The sequence below is a fragment of the Moschus berezovskii genome, chromosome Y (assembly GCF_049115385.1).
Source record: "Moschus berezovskii isolate FMDL1 chromosome Y, NW_MosBer_1.0, whole genome shotgun sequence".
Taxonomy (NCBI): Eukaryota; Metazoa; Chordata; class Mammalia; order Artiodactyla; family Moschidae; genus Moschus; species Moschus berezovskii.
The window spans coordinates 9,044,969-9,070,870 of record NC_142489.1 but is presented as its reverse complement, the minus strand read 5'-3'; the positions used below and the strand labels follow the sequence as shown (position 1 = coordinate 9,070,870).

At 49.6% G+C, this 25,902-nt stretch overlaps 1 protein-coding gene across 3 annotated transcripts in view; it reads right to left on the bottom strand.

The window, feature by feature from the left end:
* Positions 1-25,902, bottom strand: part of LOC129564114 (steryl-sulfatase) — a 154,010-nt gene that overhangs the window by 63,335 nt on the left and 64,773 nt on the right. For all 3 annotated transcript variants that reach the window (XM_055437719.2, XM_055437720.2, XM_055437718.2), the window contains 5 exons: positions 21,400-21,540; positions 17,995-18,116; positions 17,782-17,904; positions 12,653-13,076; positions 2,811-2,947 (listed from right to left, as the gene is read on the bottom strand). In XM_055437719.2, coding sequence (XP_055293694.2) covers positions 2,811-2,947; positions 12,653-13,076; positions 17,782-17,904; positions 17,995-18,116; positions 21,400-21,536 — 943 coding nt within the window. In that variant the 5' untranslated portion in view covers positions 21,537-21,540. The remainder of the gene's footprint in view (positions 1-2,810; positions 2,948-12,652; positions 13,077-17,781; positions 17,905-17,994; positions 18,117-21,399; positions 21,541-25,902) is intronic.

The following is a 25,902-nucleotide window of genomic DNA, read 5'->3' as shown; positions in this document are numbered from 1 at the left end:
TGCACCATTTTAAGAAGCAGAAATGAGAGAGGGAGGGCTTGTACGAGCTGTATGTCAAAGCCCCGAGTATAATGAATTCTTCTCACCGATCTCATTAGGCGGAATGTTCCGGCCGCCTTTGTTTTTGCTAGTACGTGTTCATCATCTGACTCACTGGTGTTCTCCGAGAGCATTACAGAGGAGGTTAGAAAGAAACTCAGAAGGTGCTTTGTCTGAACTCATCAGTCACAGAGATTTAAGACATCGGTCAAGTTCACACAGATAGTTAGGGAAAGAGCTAGATGCTGGAATGGGGCTTCAGTCACCTTGTCCAAAAGACGATGCCCCTCCCAAGGTTTAAATGAAACGAAACAGAAAAGTTGTTCTTGTCATCGCCATGGTCGGTGACCCTTGTCAGGTTCGATGCGCTCTTAACACAAACCAACAAAGAAAACTCTATGGCCACATTCAAGGATCTCCTAAACACCTTGCTGAGAAAAACCCTGAATTCAGGGAGGTGCCAGGAAAGGAAGTACAAGAGAAGGGGCGAAAGGGAAAAAAAAAAAAAAAGGAAATATGGCAAAAATCGTGAGCAATCTGCTGACGGTGAGTTTGACTCACTTCGTCCAATTTTGTGCAGAAGGAGCTAACGACCTTAGCACCAGAGACACTCAGGGAGTGAATGGGAAGTTCAGAACTCACGGATTTTCGATCCGTCTGTTTTACCCACACACGCTGGCTTCCCCTGCACGCTGCAGAAAAAACCCCGAGGCTGAGAAGCTGTGCAAGAGAAAGCGCAGGTGTGCACCCTCAGTTGTGTCCCTACGTTGTGTCCAAACCCTTTGGACTGCAGCCCGCCAGGCTCCTCTGCCCATGGGATTTCCCAGGCAAGAACACTGGAGTGGGTTGCCATTTCCTCCTCCAGGGGGTCTTCCCGCTCTAGGGATCAAACACATGTCTCCGATGTCTCCCTGCACTGCAGGCGGATTCTTCGCCCGCTGAGCCATCAGGAAAGTCCCAAGAGAAAGCGCAGTCATCATGATTTCATGTCGACGTACAATGCACAGTTTACAAAGTAACACCTCAGGGACTTCCCTGGTGGTCCAGTGGTAAAGAATCTGCCTTCCGATGCAGCGGATGCGCAGGTCTCGATCCCCGCTTGGGGAACTAAGATCCCACATGCCAAGGAGCCACTGAGGCTGCTCACCGAAACTATTGAGTCCCTACACCCACAACTAGAAAATCCATGCATTACAACAACAACAACAAAAATCCCAGATGACACACACACACACACAAAATCCCAGATGACACAAGTGAGATCGCACATGTCACAAGTGAGACCCGATGCAGCCAAGTGAAATACACATTAAAAAAATATAACTTCTAGAAAGGAAAAAAATTCACTACAAACTCTTTCGGGTTCCTCCGGAAAACGTGCCACGTCTCTCAGGAAATAGGGTAACCCGCTTAGGGAGCAGGGGCACGGAAGGCAAGGGAACCCCCGCCCTGCTCGCAGACGCAGCAGGAAGCACACAGGCTGGAGGGGAAGGAGATACAGTGCGGGCGAACAGGAGCCGCAGAAGAAGAAGACCTCAAGGTTACTGCAGCGAGACTGTCCACAGCTGTACCCGCCGGGCGAGTCCTCCGCCTCCCACACCCGCCCTGTACCCAACTGTGCCAGAGACAAGGGGCTGCTCAGATTCAACGGCTGAAAGAGTCAGCGGTGGGAACCCCCTGGCGGTCCAGGGATTAAGAAGCCGCCTTTCCGAGCAGGGGACTCGGGTTCAATCCCTGGCCGGGGAATTAAGATGCCACGTGCCACACGGCAATGAAGCGGGCATGCACCAACTACTGACCCCAAGCTCTGCACTCCTTGCTCTGAAAGGTTATGGAAGGCACCTCAATGAGAAGCCCGAGACCCTCAATTAGGGAGGAGCCCTCACTCGCCCCAACTAGAGAAAGCCCACGCACAGCAAGGAAGACCCAGGGCAGCCAAAAATTAAAATAAATACATAAAGAGAGCGTAACGGGAGGAAAGAATAAATGCTTGACTCTTTTCCTTCATGCATCTCTTTGATCAGCAGCCCACAGACCCAGACTCCCTGGCGCTGTATCCATCAGGAACCTCAACCGCACCCGGGGTTAAGATGCTTCTTATATGCTGCTTACCTGCTGTTTGATCCCTGAGCTGGAAGGGCCCCTGGAGGAGGAGATGGCTACCCAGTCCAGTTGCCATGGGTAGAGGAGCCTGGCGGGCTATAGTCCATAGGATTGCTAGAGTCGGATGTGACTTAGCAATTAAGCCACCCACTCCAGTATTCTGGCCTGGGGAATCCCATGGGCAGAGGAGCCTGGCGGGCTACAGTCCACAGAGTCACAAAGAGTCAGACACGATTGAGCGACTAACACTTTCACTTTACCTGCCACGCTGAGCATTTGTCTGGGGACTTTTCTTTGGAACACAAACAAAAACAAACAAAATGCAGCACGTGCTGTCTCTGATGGTATCAGACACACAGGCAGAAACTCAGAAGAAATAAGCTAGGAAGCAGGAAAGGTCATAGCTACTTCTGAAGTTCAGACTGAAGACTGTTGCTGCTTAGTTGCTAAGTCATGTCTGACTCTCTGTGACTTCATGGACTGTAGCCCGCCAGGCTCCTCTGTCCATGGGATTCCCCAGGCAAGAACACTGGAGCGGGTTGCCATTCCCTTCTCCAGGGGATCTTCCCCACCCAGCGATCGAACCTGCGTCTCTTGCATTGCCAGGCGGATTCTTAACCACAGAGCCACCCGGGAAGCCCACAGACCAAACATACAGGGATACATACCGACACTCCAATCCATCTCCTCAGCGGCATCCCCATAGGCGCCGTGTTGACTTTTGCCGGCAAAGTCCTTCGAAGAGAAGAGAGCCGTATGCACATGCAGGAAGGACAGGACAAGCAGGAAAGGGGTCTCGGCATTCCTGAAAAGAAAAGAAAAGCCAAGGGCAAAATGAGCGTGGTGGACGCCGTTTGCTGTTGCTGTTTAATTCTGAAAGTGAAAACGGTTATTCCCTTGGTTAAAAAAAAGAGAGAGAGAGAAATATCCAGCTTGCAAAAATAAAATCAAACTGTGAGGATTTCTCCCCTTGGTTAAAAAAAAGAAGAAGAGAAATATCTAGCTTGCAAAAATAAAATCAAACTGTGAGGATTTCCCCCCTTGGTTAAAAAAAAAAAAGAAGGCAAATATCCAGCTTGCAAAAATAAAATCAAACTGTGAGGATTTCCCCAATTGGTTAAAAAAAAAAAAAAGAAGAGGAATATCCAGCTTGCAAAAATACAATCAAACTGTGAGGATTTCCCCCTTGGTTAAAAAAAAAAAGAAGAGAAATATCCAGCTCGCAAAAATAAAATCCAACCCTGACAATTTCCCCCCTGGCAATAGAGGTGTCATCAGTGGAGCCCTGGGAATGTAGCCTGGACAGATTGGTCGTTCTGCCCTGCGCACATCCTTGGGTGTGATGGACAGCTTGCTCTTTTGGACGAACAAAGATCCCCTGGACAAGGGAAAGGCAACCCACTCCAGTATTCTTGCCTGGAGAATCCCATGGACAGAGGAGACAGGCGGGCTACAGCCCATTGGGTTGTAAGAGTCAGACACGACTGAGCGACTAAATCACCCACTCCAGTAGTCTGGCCTGTACTGGGACTGCAAAGAGTTGGACAGGACTGAGCAACGTGCACTTTCTTTTAGGAACTTACGCTCAGCCGTCCTTCCAGAGAGATGGCAGGAAAAGACCCTCACAGTCCCATCTCTCGTCCTCTCTATGACCTTGAAAACTAAAGGAACACTTGAGCAAGCTGGCAAGAGGGAGATCTTCCCATAACAGCTTCACTCCATTCTTTTTTTTTCTTTTTATTAGCTAAAGCACTTCAGTAAACAACTCTTTTGAAAATATACTGTATCCAGCCTCGCAGGCTGTGTGAAGAGAGAACTTTTCGGCTGCTAGATGCCTTCTATTTGTTACAAATACAGAAGGCGGCTCTACACCTTGCCAGCAACCAGTGATCATGCCAATCTCAAAATTACAAAGATTTACATCCTGTCCTCCCCTGGGAGTGAAATCCAGGCAGTAAGACAGCTACAATGTAATTCTTCTCCTGCCTGGTACCAAGGTCTTGCATAGTATATTCCTCTTCTGAGAAACAAAGTGTCAATCGTGTCAGACTCTTTGCAACCTCATGGACTACAGCCCGCCAGGCTCCTCTGTCCATGGGATTCTCCAGGCAGGAATACTGGAGAGGGTTGCCATGCCCTTCTCCAGGGAAACTTCCTGACCCCGGGACTGAACCTGGGTCTCCCGCATTGCAGGCAGTTTCTTTACCATCTGAGCCATTAGCCAGTGCCTCTTCTTCTGAGAATGTGAGCTTTATTAATCACTGAGCGTTCCCATTTGCGTCAGCATCGGGAATAACCAGAATGCAAATACAGCCGTCTATGGATGGCTTCCAAAGGCCCTCGGAAGCTGGCAATTGGAAAAAGGTATAAACCAAGAGATGGTGAAGGACAGGGAAGCCTGGCGTGCTGCAGTCCATGGGGTCGCAAGGAGTCGGACACAACCGAGTCACTGAACCACGGCCATAAACCAGACAGGGATAACAACATCCAGCCAGCCGGAGTTCAGGTGACCAGCGCTCTGCACTCGCAGATGGGCACGTCCGGTTGTTCATTTCATCCCCCAAAGCCTCTGTCAACTACTGTGCCCACACGGCACCAGGCACTCAGAATATAAAGCCAGGATGGACCATGCCCTGCCATCCAGCCACCCAAAGTTCAGAAGAGACCATTTAGAGTCGGGTGGTCTGAGCTGCTCAAAGTGCTCTGACCGAACGTATCAGAGGATGGATAAGATGAGGAGTGTGAAGCTCAACCTGGCAGCGGTCAGAACCCACTCCTGGAAAGAGCGGGCAAAGTTCCTGCTGTGCGCCAGTGTGTGTGAGCGCTTTCCCTAACTGTGTCAGGGTCTAAACCACTATCCCTCCAGCCACTAATACAGATACGCGCAGACACAACCCGAGCTCCTCAAAGCATGGTTTCTATGGCACGTGGCTCTTCATTGAACACACTTCAGAATACACTTTTAACTTTTTAACAGATTTTTTTTTTTGATGTGGGTAACTTTTAAAGTCTTTATTGACTTTGCTACAATATTGCTTCTGTTTTATATTGTGTTTTTTTTTTTTTTTTTTGGTCACTAAGCATGTGGGATCTGACCTCCCTGACCAGGGATCAATCACACCCTACAATATTGCTTCTGTTTTGTTTTATTCTTATCTTTTTTTTTTTTTTTTTTGGCTACAAGGCATGTGCGATCTGACCTCCATAACCAGGGATCACACCCCACACCCCTTGGCTTGGAAGGCAAAGTCTTAACCACTGGACCACTGGAGAAGTGTCAAGTTTTTAAAACAAAAAAATATATAGATTTTTACACTGACTGAAAGATATCGTTAATGGGGCTTCCCAGTGGCACAGTGGGAAAGAATCCGCCTGCAATGCAGAAGACCTGGGTTCAATCCCTGGGTCAGGAAGATGCCCTGGAGGAGGGCACGGCAACCCACTCCTGTATTCTTGCCTGGAGAATCCCATGGACAGAGGAGCCTGGTGGGACACGACTAAGCACACAGCACACACACACACACACAGATTACTAATAGGAAGGCCAATAGTTGAGGTGATGTGCAAGCAGCAAAGACCACCAACAATTTGAGCTCCCTAGCTTTTTTACATTTTTATACCGCTTTCATTATTTTCAAAGTAGTACGTGCTATTTTCAGAATCACAGAAAAATGAAGATACATCTTAAACATAAAAAGGAATACAGGGTGGACTACCCTGGTGGTCCAGGTGAGTAAGAACTCCATGCTTTCAATGCTAACAGTATGGGTTCAATTCCTGGTCAGGGAACTAAGATACCTGATGCTGCATGGTGCAGCCAAAAACTAAAAGTTAAAAAAAAAAATAATAGCAATAATTAAAAAGAAAAAAAACTGAGGACAGGAATACGATGGAAGCCACCTCTTCCCCAGGAAAACAGAGAGAGAAGATAGAGATCCCGGGGTGTCAAGGTCGGCGTGTGTAACAAGATTTCAGATAATACCCTGACTTTCAGTTCTGCGGGCGTCCCTCCAGCTACAACAAGAACCCCAGCTTGCGCAGAATGGCCTCATCTGTCAAGCGTCCCGATGGGCTCTGTCTGTGAGACGACCCTTTCACAGACAGCCCTGCCTGCGACTCTGTATTATTCCTGTAGATAGGGGTCCCCAGCCTCCAGGGGATGATCTGAGGTAGAGCCAATGCAATCATAATAGAAATAAAGTACTCAATAAAGGAAACCCGCTTGAGGCATCCCCAAACCACTCCGCCCGCCCCCACGGCCCCCAGTCCGTGGAAAAAACTGTCTTCCATGAAACTGGCCCCTGGGGCGGAAAAGGTTTGGGGGACTGGTGCAATGGAGCCTATGGCTTTGTACCCACAGTTAGACTCAGGACTCGACTATGGACATCATCCATGATGAGGCTGACCCTGGCACGCCCATCTGAACTTCAAAGTGCCTGGAGCTCACCCAGACAGGCCGACCCCCGCCCCCAGAACACAGGGATGGAAAATCCTTTGATGTTTCTGGTTTTAAATCACCCGGCACGCATTTGTTAAGTATTATAACTCAGAGACTGGAAGGTATTGAACGTCTGTTGGAAAAAAAGAAAAAAAAGTCAAATGTCTTCATGCTTCAGGTAATAGGAAAGAATCCGACTCTCTCTGACCCCAGGGACTGTAGCCCACCAGGCTCCTCTGTCCCTGGGATTCTCCAGGCAAGAATACTGGAGTGGGTTGCCATGCCCTTCTCCAGGGGGTCTTCGTGACCCGGGGATTGAACCTTCATCTCTTAAGTTTCCTGCATTGGCCAGTGGGTTCCTTACCACTAGCGCCACCTAGGAAAGAAGTAACAGTTGAAACTTGCAATAGGGCCACCTGACAGTCAGCAGGACGAGTGAGTTCCAAATGCTTCTTCTGTTTTTACTTTTTCTTCTCCTCCTGTTTCTGCCTCTTCTTTTTTTTCTTCTTCTTCTTGTCTCCCACTTCCTCCTCTTCCCCTTCTTCTTTGTCTTCTCCTTCTGCCTCCTCCAAGTCTACCCGAGGCCCCTTCAGTCCCTGGGCAAAGAAGACAGGCTCAACGCCAAACTGATTAGAGTCACCGTCCACTCTCCGCTCCCCTCCTTCCCCTCTGGAGGAGGCCCTGGTTAGGTGGCTGCAAGGGTCCTCACAGGCTACCTCTGCAGACAATGCAGGTGGGGACCACCTAGCCCCACGGGTTCATCGTGACATGTTCCGGAAGCAGCGAGAGGCAGTATGGCTGAGTGACAGATGCCAGCTATTCAAGAGGGCTCTAAAAGGTTTAGGGTGCATGGGCACAGCACAGTGCAGGGGCGCGGCCCCTTGGATGGATCGTTTGAAGAAAACAAATAAGACAAGTAGCATCCACTGAAAGAAGACAGTTCAGTTCAGTCGCTCAGTCGTGTCTGACTCTTTGCGACCCCGTGGACTGCAGCACGCCAGGCCTCCCTGTCCATCCCCAACTCCCAGAACTTTCTCAAACACACATCCATCGAGTCGGTGACGCCATCCAGCCATCTCATCCTCTGTCATCCCCTTCTCCTCCTGCCTTCAATCTTTCCCATCGTCAGGGTGTTTTCAGATGAGTCAGCTCTTCACATGAGGTGGCCAAAGGACTGGAGCTTCAGATTCAGCATCAGTCTTCCAATGAATATTCAGGACTGATTTCCTTTAGGATGGACTGGTTGGATCTCCTTGCTGTCCAAGGGTCTTCTCCAACACCACAGTTCCAAAGCATCAATTCTTTAGCGCTCAGCTTTTCTTATAGTCCAATGGTCACATCCATACATGACTACTGGAAAAACCATAGCCTTGACTAGAAGGACCTTTGTTGGCAAAGTAACAAGACAAATCTTAATTTATTTACCCACTTTTGTTGCTTCCCTGATGACTCAGCTGATAAAGAATCTTCCTGGAATGTGGGAGACCTGGGTTCGATCCCTCAGTTGGGAAGATCCCCTGGAGAAAGGAATGGCTATCCAACTCCAGGATGCTGGCCTGGAGAATTCCACGGACTGCATACTCCAAGGGGTCACAAGGAGTCAGACGCTTTCCACTTCCAAACACGTGTGTGTGTGTCCCCATGTGTCACCATTAACCTTGCCTCTGATTGACTCTTCTCTCTGTGAATTAAAGTCAACATGGCACCTCTTCCTTGTTGGCTAACATTCTTATTTAAACTCATAAAATCATCCCAAGATCCCTCTGCTCGAAAGAAGCGTCGTACCATGTGACAGCTCTTCGTCACAGCCCTAGACACGGGGGCCCAGCCGGAAAAGGTGAAAGCCCAGGGTGGAGGTGACCGGTAAAAGAATCCCACGATCGCCGCTTTGGGAAACGGTGATGGAACTGGGACAGGAGGCAAGGCCAGCTCCTCACGATGATACATTCATCAGCTGTCCCAGGTTTCGGGGCGTTAGGATGACACAAGAGATGCTTGTACAAAGCCATGTCTATTTACTGTAAAAGTGCAGACCACGGGCTGCCCCGGTGGTCCAGTGGCTAAGCATCTGCCTTGCCACACAGGGAATGCAGGTTCAACCCCTGGTAGGGGAACTAAGATTCCATGTGCCACGGGGCTCCTAAGACCCTGCTCTAGGGCTACTGAGCTCGAGTAGGGCAAATAGAGAGTCCAGCATGGAGACGAAGAACCGAGGCAGCCAAAAGGAGTGAGTAAAATATTAACAACTCCAGACCGAAGAAAAGGGTTGGTGATGGCGGGAGGGTTGGTGGGGGGGGGGTTGGGGGGGTGGGTTGATGGTGGTGGGGGGTTGGTGGTGGAGGGGGTTGGTGGTGGAGGGTTGTTGGTGGGGGATTGGTGGTGGTGGTGGTTGGTGGTGGGGGTTGGTGGTGGGGATTGGTGGTGGGGATTGGTGGTTGTGGCGGATTGGTGATGGGGGTTGGTAGTAGTGGGAGGGTTGGTGGTTGGGGGTTGGTGGTGGTGGAGGGTTGGTGGTGGGGGGGGTTGGTGGTGGTTGGAGGGTTGTTGTTGGTGGTGGGGGTTGTTGGTGGTGGAGGGTTGGTGGTGGTGGGGTTGGTGGTGGGGGGGGATTGGTGGTGGTGGCGGTTGGTGGTGGGGATTGGTGATTGTGGCGGATTGGTGATGGGGGTTGGTAGTAGTGGGAGGGTTGGTGGTGGGTGGTTGGTGGTGGTGGGGGTTGGTGGTGGTGGGTGATTGGTGGTAGTAGGGAGTTGGTGGAGGGGGTGGGTTGGTGGGGGGAGGGTTGGTGGTTGTGGAGTGTTGGTGGTGGTGGGGGCTTGGTCATGGTGGGGGGGCATGGCTCTTCCCCATGACTGCCCCCAAGTAAATGACCTTTCCATGGGGATGTTAACACCCTGGTTCACACATACTGGCCCCAAATCCTGATGTCACCTGTCTTCCTTGTGGGGAGATGTCAGCGACTAGGGTTTGGTAAAACAGGAAAAGGGGATCTCACCACTATGAGGAATCTGGTGGAAAGTAGCCCTCTACGTCATCCCCAGCTTTGGGACTTGCTTCCTGGGAGACCCTAAAGGACACTTTTATGAAACACAAGACATATCCGGAAATGAGGTTCAGTGAAAATGGTTAGCATACATTTTACCTCTGGTTATACACTTTAAATATATGTATACAAAATCAATGAAAATGGTTAGCATGTATTTTACTTCTATTATACACTTTAAAGATATATAATCAATGAAAATGGTCAGTATGTATTTTACTTCTGATTTTATATATATATCTCTTTAAAGTATATAGAAAGAAGTAAAATACATACTAACCATTTTCACTGAGGCTCATTTTTGGATATGTCTTGTGTTTCATAAAACATACATATAAAGAGACAGATACACAAATATTTCTCTCTATATACATATATCTGAGATATTTATATGTCTGAAATTTCTGTCTCTCTGACAGATGATTTCTGTCTCTCCATATATAGATACCTGTGCTGTGCTGTGCTCAGTTGTTTCACTTGTCTCCGACTCTTTGCAACCCCATGGACTGTAGCCCACCCGGCTCCTCTGTCCATGGGATTCTCCAGACAAGAATATTGCAGTGAGTAGCCTTTCCCTTCTCCAGGGGATCTTCCCAACCCAGGGATCAAACCCAGGTCTCCCACATTGCACGCAGATTCTTTACCAGCTGAGACACCAGGGAAGCCCAAGAATACTGGAGCGGGTAGCCTATCCCTTCTCCAGTGGATCTTCCTGACCCAGGGATCAAACTGGGGTCTCCTGCATTGCAGGCAGATTCTTTACCAACTGAGCTATCAGGGAAGCCTAAGATGTCACAGAAAAATCCAAATGAACTTTTTGGTCAACCTGATACATTGGAATCACCCCTTTGAAGACAAAACCCTTTAGAATTAACTCAGTAACCACAACCACCAACTATAGTATTGCTGCTGCTGCCGCTGCCAAGTTACTTCAGTCGTGTCCGACTCTGTGTGACCCCATAGACGGAAGCGCACTAGGCTCAGGCTCCCCTGTCCCTGGGATTCTCCAGGCAAGAACACTGGAGTGGGTTGCCATTTCCTTCTCCAATGTGTGAAAGTAAAAAGTAAAAGTGAAGTCGCTCAGTCGTGTCCGACCCTTAGCGACCCCATGGACTGCAGCCTACCAGGCTCCTCCATCTGTGGGATTTTCTAGGCAAGAGTGCTGGAGTGGCTTGCCATTGCCTTCTCCGATAGTATTGCTAGATTATCCTAAACATCTAGTTCTGGAAGACAATTGCAGAAACCTCAGTAAAATCAAGATAAACTGGATGGACAGGTAAGTATTAGAGAAATGCAAATTCAGTCTGCAGTGAGGTACTAGCTGACACCAGTCAGAACACCCAGTATCAGAAAGTCTACAAATAGGGACTTCCCTGGTGGTCTAGTGGTTAAGACTCTGTGCTTCCAATACAGGGGTTGTGGGTTCAATCCCCGATCGGGAAACTTACATCCCACATGCCATGCAGCATGGCAAAAAATTAGACAAACAAAAACTCTACAAATAATAAATGCAGGAGAGGGTGTGGAGAAAGGCAACCCTCCTACACTGTTGGTGGGAACGTGAATTTGTGCAGCCACTATGGAGAACAATATGGAAATTCCTTTAAAAAAATTAAAAATAAAACAATCGTATGATCCAGAAGTCCCACTCCAAACCCATAATTAGAAAAGATATGTACACCTTAATGTTTACAGCAGTGCTATTTAGAAAAGCCAAGATATGGGAATGATGCAAATGTCCACCAACAGAGGAATTGGTAAAGAATATGGAATATTACTCAGCCATAAAAAAGACTGAAATAATGCCATTAGTAGCAACTTGGATGGAGCTAGAGATGATCATACTTAGCGATGTTAAGTCAGACAGAGAAAGACAGATACCACATGATATCACTTGTGACCTCTTACCGGATGATGCTGTAAAGCGCACATCTTCCAAAGTTCAAAAGCTTTTGCTGCTTTCTAGAAAAACGTGGCCAGGGGGTCGCAAAGAGTCAGACGTGTGTGTTAGTCACTCAGTCGTGTCCAACTCTTTGTGACCTTGTGGACTATAGCCCGCCAGGCTCCTCTGTCCATGGGATTCTCCAGGCAGGAATAATGGAGTGGGTGGCCATGCCGTCCTCCAGGGAAATCTTCCCCCAAAGAGTTGGAGACAACTGAGCAATTAACACTTCCACTTTCTTTTTCAGGCAGCTTAACAAGAGGAGAAACTTTCTCTAAGAGGAGAAACCCACAGAGGGACTTCCCTGGAGGTCCAGTGGTTAATAACTCACCCGAAGTTACTTAGCACACACACACAGGAGCACTCTGAACACTTCCCAGGTGGCTCAATGGTAAAGAATCCACCCACCAACTCACCCAGGTGAATCTCACCCACCTGGAGATCCAGGTTAGATCCCTGGGTCGGGAAGATCCCCTGGAGAAGGGAATGGCAACCCACTCCAGTATTCCTGTCTGGAGAATCACATGGACAGAGGAGCCTGGTGGGCTACAGTACATGGCGTCGCAAAGAGTTGAACACGACTGAACACAAACACACACTTATTTGCACAGGATGTGGGGGCACTGTGGCTCTGGGAGGAGTGAGCCCACAGCAGTGCAATTCCCAAGCCCCGCCTATGTCAGTTCAGTTCAGCCACTCAGTCGTGTCCGACTTTTTGTGACCCCATGGACTGCAGCAGGCCAGGCCTCCCTGTCCGTCAACAACTCCGGGACCTTACTCAAACTCATGTCCATCAAGTCGGTGATGCCATCCAACCATCTCATCCTCTGCCGTCCCCTTCTCCTCCCGCCTTCTATCTTGCCCAGCATCGGGGTCTCTTCCGCTTGCTCCCCACACCCAGCTCTGCAAAGCAGGCCATCTCAGTTTCCACGTGCATCCTTTGGAGGCATCCCCCCCAAGCACAGGAGCTTGGAAATGTGGCTCGCCAAGCACCCCGGTGCCCCACTCCCCTCTGCCTCCGCCCAGACACCCGGGATGGCTCCGTCCGCGCACCCCAGGCTCCGTCGGGCCGGGAGAGGAGACCCACCGCCGTAAGAAGCGGGCGGCATCCGCCGTGAGCCTCTGCGTGAGGTTGTCGTAGGACAGGGGCTGCTGCGAGATGTCACGGTTGCGCATCAGGAAGCAGTTGAGCGGCCGGAAGGAGTGCAGGAAGCCGAGCAGGAGGCCGAGGATCAGGGCGGCCAGGAGGAAGAGGAAGAGGAACACGCAGCGGGGCACCCGGAAGAGCCCCAGCCACCTGAGCACAGCCAGGGTCAGCAGGGCCACGGCGATGAGCTGCAGGGGCAGGAACACGAGCAGCCGGAAGGCCCGGGTGAACACGCTGCCCTCGCCCGGCTTGCAGTCCCGCAGGTTGGTCACGGGCAGCCCGTGGAAGTAGTCAAAGCCGTGGCTGGTCGGGTGGTGACAGAAGTCGCCGCGGGCCTGGCAGCTGATGCCCAGGTGCCACTTGCCTGAGGGAGGCAGACCACAGGGGCGGCGAGTTTAGAGCCAGCGGATAAAACCACCCACGGTGCCCAGCTCAGCTTTGGACGCCTGTGGGCCGACACCCCAGTAGGGCCTCTCTGCTGGATCATCAAGATACATCTATTCCATCCCGTTCACCTTCTTTTCCCTAAATGGTCTAGGGTAGGAACTACTCATGCCACCAGAAAACAAGAGGCGATTTGGGGACTGGGAAAAAAAAAAAGCCCCAAGACCAACATCTTGCATCCTTCATGTTGCTAAGTGATTAAGTTGTGTCCAACTGTTTGCAATCCCGTGGACAGTAGCCCACCAGGCTCCTCTGTCCATGGGATTCTCCAGGCAAGGATACTGGAGCAGGATGTCATTTCCTTCTCCAGGGCATCTTCCCAACCCAGAGATGGAACCTGGGTCTTATAAATCTCCTGAACTAACAGGCGGATTATTTTACCACTGAGCCACTAGAGAAGCCCCACATACTTCATAGGCAGGAGGAAAAAACTACAGAAGAAAACACCAATGTTTTTCTGGGATAAGTGTTTATTTTTCTGTTTTAAGTATTCTTTTTTTTTTTTTTTTGACATGTGCCTGCTAAGTCGCTTTATTCATGTCCAACTCTTTGCGATCCCATGGACTATAGCCCAACAGGCTCCTCTATCCATGGGATTCTCCAGGCAAGAACACCAGAGTGGGTTGCCATGCCCTCCTCCAAACGATCTTCCCAACTCAGGGATCGAATCCCCATCTCCTACGTCTCGTGCACTGGCACGTGGGTTCTTTACCATTAGGGCCACCTGGGAAACCCTTTTTGGACATGGACCACTTTCAAAGTCTTTATTGATTACAATACTGGTTCTGGTTTAGTTTTGTTGGCCATGAGGTATATGGGATCTTAGCTTCCCAACCAGGGGTTGAACCCACACCCTCTGCATTGGAAGGAGAAACTTTAACTACAGGACCACCAGGGACATCCCACAGGTGCTTTTTTTAAAAGACATTTCCATAAAAGGAAAGTCTTAGAACCAACTTGACTTTCTTCCTTGAAAGTGAAAAGTGGACATGAATCCTTACATAAAAATGACCCCCAAGACATGAGGAAATCTTACTCATAAGTCGATAATTATTTTAAACACCTCTAAACATGTCTTACAAAATGTGAAGTGCATCGGTGAATTAGTGAGCCCCTCACACAAGAGAAAAAGTGATGGTGGCTTTATGACAAGATGTGGGAAGGAAGCGAAGGGTCGTTTTGGTCCCATGAGATTTTCCATGATTTGTCTGATGACCTACGTAGACCCAAGCTCATCAAGGGAAAGGGGAGAAGGAGTCATTTCCTATCAAGGGAATAAAATCAATGGGAATGACAAATGAGAAACATTCAGAGGCAATTTTATTACTGCCACGTAAGGTGAAAGTCTTTATCAATAGTGTGGTGTGGGTGGGGGGGTCTGTGTGTGTGTGTGGTGCTGTTCCTGTGTGTGTGCATAACTACGCATTTTTCTGTTATCTGCCACATATTTCAACTTTCTGCCTCTGCGTCTCATCCGTCCAACATGCAGCATCCACTCATTCACCAGCCACCATTCATTCACGCATCCATCACTCACCCACTGACCCACTCACCCTTCATCTACCGTTCATACAGCCAGTCAGCATCCACTATTCATCCACCCACCCACCCATCCACCCATCTATGGACTCATTGTTCATCCATCCATCCGAGAGCCATCCACCATCCAGTATCCACCATCCATCTACCATCCACCCACCATCCATCCATCCACCCACCATCCATCATCCATCCATCCACGCACCATCCATTATCCATCCATCTATCCATTATCCATCCATCCACCAGCCAGAATCCACCATCCAGCCACCATCCACCATCCATCTACCATCCATCCACCCACCATCCATTATCCATGCATCCATCCACCATCCATCCATCCATCTACCATCCATTCACAATCCATCCACCCACCATCCATTATCCATCCATCCATCCACCATCCATCCATCCATCCATCCAGCATCCACCATCCATCCACCATCCATCCATCCATTATCCAGCCAGCCAGCCAGCCAGCATCCACCATCCATCAACCATCCAGTATCCACCATCCATCTACCATCCATCCACCATCCATTATCCATCCATCCATCCACCATCCATCCATTATCCATCCATCCAACATCCACCATCCACCATCCATCTACCATCCAGTATCCACCAACCATCCACCATCCACCCACTATCCATCCATCCATCCAGCATACATCCATCCATCCAGTATCCACCATCCATCTACCATCCACCCAGCATCCATCCACCATCCATACATCCACCCACCATCCATCCATCCACCTACCATCCATTATTCATCCATCCATCCATCATCCATCCATCCATCATCCATCCATCCACCCACCATCCATTATCCATCCATCCATCCAAAATCCATCCATCCATTATTCATCCAGCCAGCCAGCCAGCATCCACCATCCATCCACCATCCAGTATCCACCATCCATCCATCCATCATCCTTCCATCCACCCACCATCCATTATCCATCCATCCATCCATCCAACATCTACCATCCATCTACCATCCAGTATCCACCATCCATCCACCATCCACCCACTATCCAGCCATCCAGCCAGCGTCCATCCGTCCAATATCCACCATCCATCCACCATCCAGTATCCACCATCCATCTACCATCCACCCACCATCCATCCATCCATCAATCCATCCACCCACCATCCATTATCCATCCATCCATCCACTCATTATCCATCCATCCATCCATCCAGCATCCACCATCCATCCACCATCCAGTATCCACCATCCATCTACCATCCACCCAGCATCCATCCACCATCCATCCATCCACCCACCATCCATCCATCCACCCACCATCCATTATCCATCCAGTATCCACCATCCATCCACCATCCAGTATCCACCATCCAGTATCCACCATCCATCCACCCACCATCCATTATCCATCCATCCATCCACCATCCATCCATCCACCCACCATCCATCCATCCACCCACCATCCATTATCCATCCAGTATCCACCATCCATCCACCATCCAGTATCCACCATCCATCCACCCACCATCCATAATCCATCCATCCATCCAAAATCCATCCATCCATTATCCAGCCAGCCAGCCAGCCAGCATCCACCATCCATCCACCATCCAGTATCCACCATCCACCTACCATCCACCCACCATCCATTATCCATCCATCCATCCACCATCCATCCATCCATTATCCATCCATCCATCCATCCAACATCCACCATCCATCTACCATCCATCCACCATCCATCCACCCACTATCCATCCAGCCAGCCAGCATCCATCCATCCATTATCCATCCATCCATCCATCCAGTATCCACCATCCATCCACCATCCAGTATCCACCATCCATCTACCATCCATCCATCCATTATCCAGCCAGCCAGCCAGCATCCACCATCCATCCACCACCCAGTATCCACCATCCATCTACCATCCATCCACCATCCATCCATCCACCCACCATCCATCCATCCATCCATCCAGTAACCACCATCCATCTACCATCCATCCATCATCCATCAACCATCCATCCATCCATCCAGTATCCACTATTCACCCACCATCCACCCGCCATCCATTATCCATCCATCCATCCACCATCCATCCATCTAACCAGTATCCACTATCCATCTACCATCCACCCACCATCCACCTACCACCCATCATCCATCCACCCAGCACCCACCCATCCACCATCCACCATCCACCCACCATTCACCCACCACCCATCCATCCACCCATCTATGGATTCATTGTTCATCCATCCATCTGATAGCCATCGTCCACCTACCATCCACCCATCATCCATCCACCTACCATCCATCCAGCCAGCATCCACCATCCACCCACCATCCATTATCCATCCATCCATCCACCATCCATCCATCCATCCAGAATCCACTATCCATCTACCATCCATCCATCATCCATCCACCCACCATCCGTCCATCCATCCACCATTCATCCATCATCCATCCAGTATCCACTATCCATCCACCATCCATCCAACATCCATCCATCCATCATCCATCCATCCACTATCCATCCATCCATCATCCATCCACCCGCCATCCACCCACCATCCATCCAGTATCCACTATCCATCCACCATCCATCCATCCACTATCCATCCATCCATCATCCATCCACACAGTGTCCATCCATCCATCCATCCAGTATCCACCATCCATCCAACATCCATCCATCCATCCAGCATCCACAGTTCACCCATCAGCCATTCACCCATCATCCGTCTCATCTACTGAGCTACCTCTCCGTGTCTCTGGCACCTAACTCAACTATCTTTCCATCTGTCAGTCCATCTGTGTGTCTGTCATTATCTGCCTATCATCCATCCATCCATCCATCGACACACAGACACACAGATACATAAATAAGGAGACACATCCACACATTCAAACAGTGTATACAGATGCCTGCTGTTTTGATTTAGAGTTGAAAAGGCTTCCTCCCTGTCTACAGCTGTGCAAATTCTCTCAGCCATGTCACCCTAAAGATGGCTGCGGTGACGCCCTCCCCACTCTCCCAATCACCCCACCCAGATCCTCCGTCCCCACTCCCAGCCGCCCATACCTATCAGAGCTGTGGAATAGCCTTGATCCTTCAGAAGCTTGGCGAACGTAATCTCACTGGGGGGCAGTCCTCCAGAAGAGGCCGAGAAGAGGAAAACTCCCACCTGGGACCGAGATGCCATTCCTGAGCCAGGAGAAATCTACCATTAAGACGGGGAGGGCCATTACAACTGACAGGACCGCAGTGCTGGAGCCGGGGGAGGGGGGGCGTTACCTGAGCGGACGGGGTACCGGCCGGTCATGAAGGCCGCCCTGCTGGGCGTGCAGAGGGGCGATGCCGCCAGGTGCTGCGTGAGCTTCACGCCCCCTCTGGCCAGGCGGTCGATATTCGGAGTCCTGGAACAGAGACTCGCGGGTCATTCGTCACGATCTTAAGAAGAAAGCTTCCTAGGGGGCTTTTGCACAGTGAGTCAATTCTCAGTAACCCAGGGAAATAGAGCTGTGTGTGTTGGTGAGAAGGGGACGACAGAGGATGAGGTGGTTGGATGGCATCACCGACTCAAGGGGCATCTGCTGCTGCTGCTGCTGCTAAGTCGCTTCAGTCGTGTCCGACTCTGTGTGACCCCATAGACGGAAGCCCACCAGGCTCCCCTGTCCCTGGGACTCTCCAGGCAAGAACACTGGAGTGGGTTGCCATTTCCTTCTCCAATGTGTGAAAGTGAAAAGTGAAAGTGAAGCCGTTCAGTCGTGTCCGACCCTTAGCGACCCCACGGACTGCAGCCCACCAGGCTCCTCCGTCCATGGGATTTTCCAGGCAAGAGTACTGGAGTGGGGTGCCATTGCTTTCTCCACAATGGGCATCAGTTTGAGCCAATTCCGGGAGACGGTGATGGACAGGGAAGCCTGGCGTGCTGCGGTCCATGGGGTCGCAGAGAGTCGGACACGACTGAGCGACTGAACTGCAACACATGATGGGAAGAAGGGAAGGAAGGGGAGAGGGCACGGTAGCACAGCTCTGAGAAAGGACAAAACCACGCTGAGGGCTCCACGACCGAGGTCAGCCCTCTCTGGGGGACCTCACTCGCCCTGGGCTCTGAGCTTCTGGTTTGGGAGGGAGAAGACGTGTTGAGAATGGGCTGCTGGGACCAGGGGGATGGAGACGTTTCAAGATCTCTCTCTCCTTCCCACCTGTCCCCGCCAGTCGCCTCTGTATCCCCCACAGGCACCTCTGTGCCCCCAAACGAGAAAGCTCTGGGGGCAGCCTGACCTTCCTCTTTCCAACCACAGCCAAAGAAAGGCTCTTAAGGAGTTTTCGTCAGGCTCTGCCTGGTGGCTCAGACGGGAAAGAATCTGCCTGCAAGGTGGGAGACCTGGGTTCGATCCCTGGGTCGGGAAGATTCCCTGGAGAAAGGACATGGGAACCCACTCCAGTCTTCTTGGCTGGAGAGTCCCAAGGACAGAGGAGTCTGGAGGGTTACAGTCCATGCAGTTGCAAAAAGCTGGACACGACTGAGCAACCCACACTTTCACTTTTTGAGGGAGAAGGGGGTGATGGGACCCCCCCAGGAGCAAGGAAGCAAGGGCTCCATGTGCATCTACCAGGGAACTACCCGGGGTTCACAGAGTCCAGGGCAAAGCTGGAAACAGGTCAGGCCGTGACTCACTCACACCTTCTGTGGACTCCAGGGTTTTCATGCCGAAGTGATGCCCACGTCGGGGTTCACTTTGAGGATGACACATTGTGCGGCCTTTTCTCCAGGAAGGTCATGGCCCTGTCACCTCGGGAAATCACGGCAGACTTCCCCGGTACAGGGAGGGGGAGTTCTCACAGGTCTGGGGCCATGCTGAGTGGTTATCCCATACCCTTTTAAAGAAGCCCTGGTCCCTGCCACTCTGCCCATCTTCTAGACTTTGGTCCTGACCATACATGGGACCCCCTGTGGCCTCCCTGTCTTGTGGGAGGAGCCTGATCCATCAGTAGGATGTCTGTCTATCCCCCATCTCAGTAGCTGCCATCACAGCATGGACGATGTGATTAACCACACTCCCTTCCTGGCCTGTGGGATGGGGCATGTTATCTCGTTCACAGCGGCCCCACCCTGCGTGGTTCAGTGCCCAGAGGCCAATCAGGTAACAATGAAAGTGTAAGTGAAAGTTGCTCAGTCGTGTCCGACTCTGTGATCCCCATGGACTGTCCATGGGATTCTCCAGGCCAGAATCTTGGAGTGCGTAGCCTTTTCCCTTCTCCAGGGGATCTTCCCAACCCAGGGATCGAACTCAGGTCTCCCGCATTGCAGGTGGATTCTTTACCATCTGCACCACCAGGAAAACCCAAGAATACTGGAGTAGGTAGCCTATCCCTTCTCAGGCGGATCTTCCCGACCCAGCAATCCAACCGGGGTCTCCTGCATTGCAGGCGGATTCTTCACCAGCTGAGATATCAGGGCAGCCGGTGTAACACCACACGCCTCAGTGGGGAAGATCTTCGTACTGCACCGTCATCTCAAACTCCTCTCCCGTTTATTAGCTTACTTTATCCATTTAATTATCAACATTTCCACTTGGCTTTGGCCTTATATTACAAGATGCTGGGAATACTGAAGTCGTATGTTTGACTAGTCCCTAGATTGGCTACTGAGAAACCTATTTGTGGGTGTGATATTATAAAATGGAGCACGGCATTCAGAAAGAGCTGGGGTTGGGGAGAGGGATAAATTAGGAATTTGGGATTGGCAGACATACACTGTAAAACAGATGAATAGCAAGGAGGTCGTGTACAGCATACGGAACTATATTCAATATCTTGTAACAAACAATAATGGAAAAGAATTTGAAAACAGAATATACACATATATAAAGGAGATATGTATGTGTGTGTGTGTGGGCTTCTCAGCTGGCGCTAGTGGTAAAGAACCTGCCTGCAAAACAGGACACGTAAGAGATAAAGGTTCCGTCCCAGGGTCGGGAAGATCCCCTGGAGAAGGGAATGGCAACCCACTCCAGTATTCTTGCCTGGGAGATCCCATGCACGGAGGAGCCTGGCAGGCTACAGTCCATCGGGTTGTAAAGACTCCAGCATGGTTGAAGCAACTTAGCACACAGCACACACATATGTGTATATATATATACTAAAACAATATTGTAGATCAACTGTACTCCAACTAAAAGAAAAAGAATTGGATGCTAATGTGGAGAACAAGATATATTTAGGGTATTATTATGAATTTATTATTTTATTACATTCTTACCTATGACTGTATAGCCCTTTTCTTCCTTTTGATAATTAGCAGACAGTGCACTTTAAAGACTTCATTGCAGTTTTTTAAATTAAGACCCCTTAGTGGGACCAGTTACCTATTACATTAGTAAATTTTAGGACTATCACGTCTCATAGTGTATCTAATATGAACTCTTGTTGTCGTTCAGTCATTAAGTTGTGTCCGACTCTTCCGGACCGCCAGGGAGTTCCCTACAAAGGTGAAGATGAAGCTCCCTCTTTTCGTGACCTCAGAGCACCGTGGCTTACATGGCTCAAGGGCAGTCTTCATTGTGACTGATACACATAGCCACACAGGAAAGCGTGCAGCTGGAGGGGAGGGTGGGCTTGGCACGTCTCCCCGTGGCCTGTCACGGGGCGGCCAGCCCGTGGAGGGGGCCCTGCGTTGACCCATCGCCGCACCTGAGGGTCTTGTTGCCATAGCACCCGGGGTCCCCGATGCCAAGGTCGTCAGCCATCAGCAGGACGAAGTTGGGCTTTGACGCCGCCCGGCTCTGGGCCTCACAGAAGAGCAGCAGCAGAAGCAGAAGGGTCATCATGTCCCTGCAAAGGGCGAGGGCAGGAGAGTCGTGAAGGGTGCTGGCAGGAGGGACCGTTCCCCTCCTCTGGGATTCTCCCTTCTCCTAGAAGAAAGGGTACTGTCCACCCACCCGCCCGGGATGGTACGGGATCCAAAGCAACTCAGAAGTCACGTGCGTGCTCAGTCACTTCAGTCGTGTCCGACTCTCTGCGACCCCTTGGACTGCAGCCCGCCAGGCTCCTCTGTCCATGCGATTCTCCAGGGAAGAATACTAGAGAGGGTTGCCGTGCCCTCCTCCAGGGGATCTTCTCCAGCACAGGGACTGAACCCGAGTTTCTTACGTCTCCTGCGTTGGAGCCATCTGGAAAGCCTGAGACATCACCATAGAAAGAACTGCATCCTCTCTGCCCTGTGTGTTTCTGCAACAAACAAACATTTCTTTCTCCCTGCACAGCACGGACCTCTCCTTTCTACCTCAAACCAAACACAGGCTCTGTCTGGAAAAATGAAAACACAGTCATCTCTTCTCCAAAAATGAACACAATCATCTCTTTAAGGCAGGCTCTGTCATCAGCTAAAAGTTCTCTGTTCTGCACTGGAAAAAACCAAAACAACAACAAAAAACAGGCATTTCAGGATAATCCAGTTGTCGATGTCAACTCCTTTCTAAAATTAGCCGCGACTGTTGCCTGTCAGTGCCCCAGCTCTTAAAAGGGAAACCTGTAGACATGGGAGTGTGGCAAACCTTTCCAAGCTCAGGGAAGACAAGGTTCGTTGCCTGGGGCAGCACTGGGTACTAAGTTCAGTTCAGTTCAGTCGCTCAGTCGTGTCCGACTCTTTGTGACCCCATGAACCGCAGCGCGCCAGGCCTCCCTGTCCATCACCAGCTCCCGGAGTTCACTCAAACTCATGTCCATTGAGTTGGTGATGCCATCCAACCATCTCATTCTCTGTCGTCCCCTTCTCCTCCCGCCCCCAACCTTTCCTAGCATAAGAGTCTTTTCCAGTGAGTCAACTCGTCGCATGAGGTGGCCCAAGTACTGCAGTTTCAGCTTTAGCATCAGTCCTTCCAGTGAACACCCAGGATTGATCTCCTTTAGAATGGACTGGTTGGATCTCCCTGCAGTCCAAGGGACTCTCAAGAGTCTTCTCCAACACCACAGTTCAAAAGCACCAATTCTTTGGCGCTCAGCTTTCTTTATAGTCCGACTCTCACATCCATACATGACCACTGGAAAAACTTTAGCCTTGACTAGACAGACCTTTCGGAGAAGGCAATGGCACCCCACTCCAGTATTCTTCCCTAGAAAATCTCATGGACAGAGGAGCCTGGAAGGCTGCAGTCCATGGGGTCGCTGAGGGTTGGACACGACTGAGCGACTTCACTTTCCCTTTTCCCTTTCATGCATTGGAGAAGGATACGGCAACCGACTCCAGTGTTCTTGCGGAGAATCCCAGGGACGGGGGAGCCTGGTGGGCTGCCGTCTATGGGGTCGCACAGAGTCGGACACGACTGAAGTGACTTAGCAGCAGCATCAGCAGCAGCAGCAGACAGACCTTTGTTGGCAAAGTAACGTCTCTGCTTTTTAAGATGCTGTCTAGGTTGGTCATAAGTTTCCTTCCAAGGAGTAAGCGTCTTTTAATTTCATGGCTGCAGTCACCATCTGCAGTGATTATGGAGCCCAGAAAAATAAAGTCAGCCACTGTTTCCTCATCTATTTTCCATGAAGTGATGGGACCGGATGCCATGATCTTAGTTTTCTGAATGCTGAGCGTTAACATTCAGAACTAAGGGTCCTAAGAGGTGGCAGCAAACACAGCGGAAGGAGTGAATTCATCACATCCCACAACAAAAGATCCCACATGCCACGGCTAAGACCCTGGCACCGTCAAATAAATAAATAAATATAAAAACATAGCTTTAAAGGAACTATGTCTCTAACTTCTGTATACATTCCGTTCCGTCCCGTCGCTCAGTCGTGTCCAACTCTTTGCGACCCCTTGGACTGTAGCCTACCAGGCTTCTCCGTCCATGGGATTCTCCAGGCAAGAATACTGGAGTGGGTTACCATTTCCTTCTCCAGGGGATCTTCCCGACCCAGGGATCGAACCCGGGTTTCCCGCATTGGAGGCAGACGCTTTAACCTCTGAGCCACCAGGGAAGCCCAACTGGATAGAATATACAAATAAGAGCTCGGAAGCAATTCTGTAAGCCTGACCGCCTCACTTTGAGCATCGCTGACTCTATCTTTACGACTTGGTCACCTTAAAAACAAAGAATGTTCTACCTAAATGCCCGTCGATGCATGAATGGATAAAGACGTTGTGGTACGTATACGCGGTGCAACGCTACTCAGTCATGAAAAGGGACGCGTTTGAGTCAGTTCTCATGAGGTGGATGAACCTAGAGCCAGTTAGACTGTGAAGTGAGTCAGAAAGAAAGACAAACAGCACGTATTAACACTGGGTGTTCATTGGAAGGACTGATAGTAAAGCTGAAACTCCAATCCTTTGGCCACCTCATGCGACGAGTTGACTCACTGGAAAAGACTCTGATGCTGGAAAGGATTGGGGGCGGGAGGAGACGGGGACGATAGAGGATGAGATGGCTGGATGGCATCACCGACTCGATGGAGGTGAGTTTGAGTGAACTCCAGGAGTTGGTGATGGACAGGGAGGCCTGGCGTGCTGCGATTCATGGGGTCGCGGAGAGTCGGACACGACTGAGCGACTGAACTGAACTGAGCTGATGGAACGTAAAAGACGGTTCTGATGAGCCTATTTGTAGGACAGCAATGGAGATGCAGACGCAGAGAACAGACTTGCAGACACAGTGATGGGCAAGGAGACGGCGGGAGGAATAGAGAGAAGAACACTGACACACAGACATTATCACGCGTGAAACAGACAGCCAGTGGCACTTTGCCGTGTGATGCAAGGAGCTCACACCGGTGCTCTCTGACAAACTAGAGGGGCGAGCTGGGCTGGGAGCTTCAAAAGGGAGGGGACATATGTATTCCTATGGCTGATTCATGTGGATGTATGCCGGAAACCACACAATATTGTAAAGCAGTTATCCTCCAATTAAAATGAAATTAAGAATAAAAAAGGATGTCTGAAATTTTATCTTTCTTCGTAGTCACTTACAATCCCACTGCATGAAAACTATTACCATAATAACCAGAACTTTTTTTTCACCCACAAACATGGAGTAGAACAGGTGTTCCCAAAGATGTTTCAAGCTCTTAAAGGAGTTAGTTGATAAAAGTACTTAAAATGAAATAAAAGTGCTCTAAAATATTAAGAGTATAGCATATTAATTTTTAAAAAAGAGCAAATGGTCCTCCCTGAAAAAAATTATTTTTCTGAACAAACTTCATTTGGCAAAGAAGAAAAACAAAGTTTTTTTTTTTTTTGAGAACATAGCTATTTCTAAAACTGAATTATTCTGCAGCAGAGAGACAAAAGAACTTTTTCATAGCTAGCAATGTAATTACATTGAATCTGTTCATTATAAGAAAATTAACACTGCTCTGACATAATGGAAAACTTTACCATGGCAACCCACAAGTTCCCAATCTATTTGCCAGATGCAGAAAAGGTTTACCGGAAGCAGAGAAAAACCTACATTGCAAACTGTATTTTGTTTAGAAGCGATGCTGTTTTGGTCAATTTGAGCCATGTATCACCAATGATATTTCATCAAGTGTCATCTACATAGATGACCTATTTTAAAGTCGTGAAGAAATACTGTCTGACATTCAGTTCAGTTCAGTCACTCAGTCGTGTCCGACTCTCCGCGACCCCATGAATCACAGCACGCCAGGCCTCCCTGTCCATCACCAACTCCCGGAGTACACTCAAACTCATGTCCACAGAGTCGGTGATGCCATCCAGCAATCTCATTCTCCGTCGTCCCCTTCTCCTCCCGCCCCCAACCTTTCCCAGCATCAGAGTCTTTTCCAGTGAGTCAACTCGTCGCATGAGGTGGCCAAAGTATTGCAGTTTTTAGGGCAGGAAAAATCCCATCTGAATATGTGGTCTTTTTAAAAGATTTTTTTTAATGTGGACCATTTTAAAAGTTTTTATTGAATTTTTTACAACATTGCTTCTGTTTCATGTTTTGGTTTTTTGGCAGCGAGGCATGTGGGATCTTCCCTCACTGATAGGCATCCAACACACACCCCCTGCATGGAAGGTGAAATCTTAACCACTGGATCACCAGGGAACTCTCTGAAAATCTGTTTTAATAACTGTTTTTATAGACTTAAATATATATTTATATTGCTTTTGTTTTTTTAATGAAGTATAGTCAAAGCTATGGCTTTTCCAGTAGTCATGTATGGATGTGAAAGTTGGATAATAAAGAAGGCTGAGCACTGAAG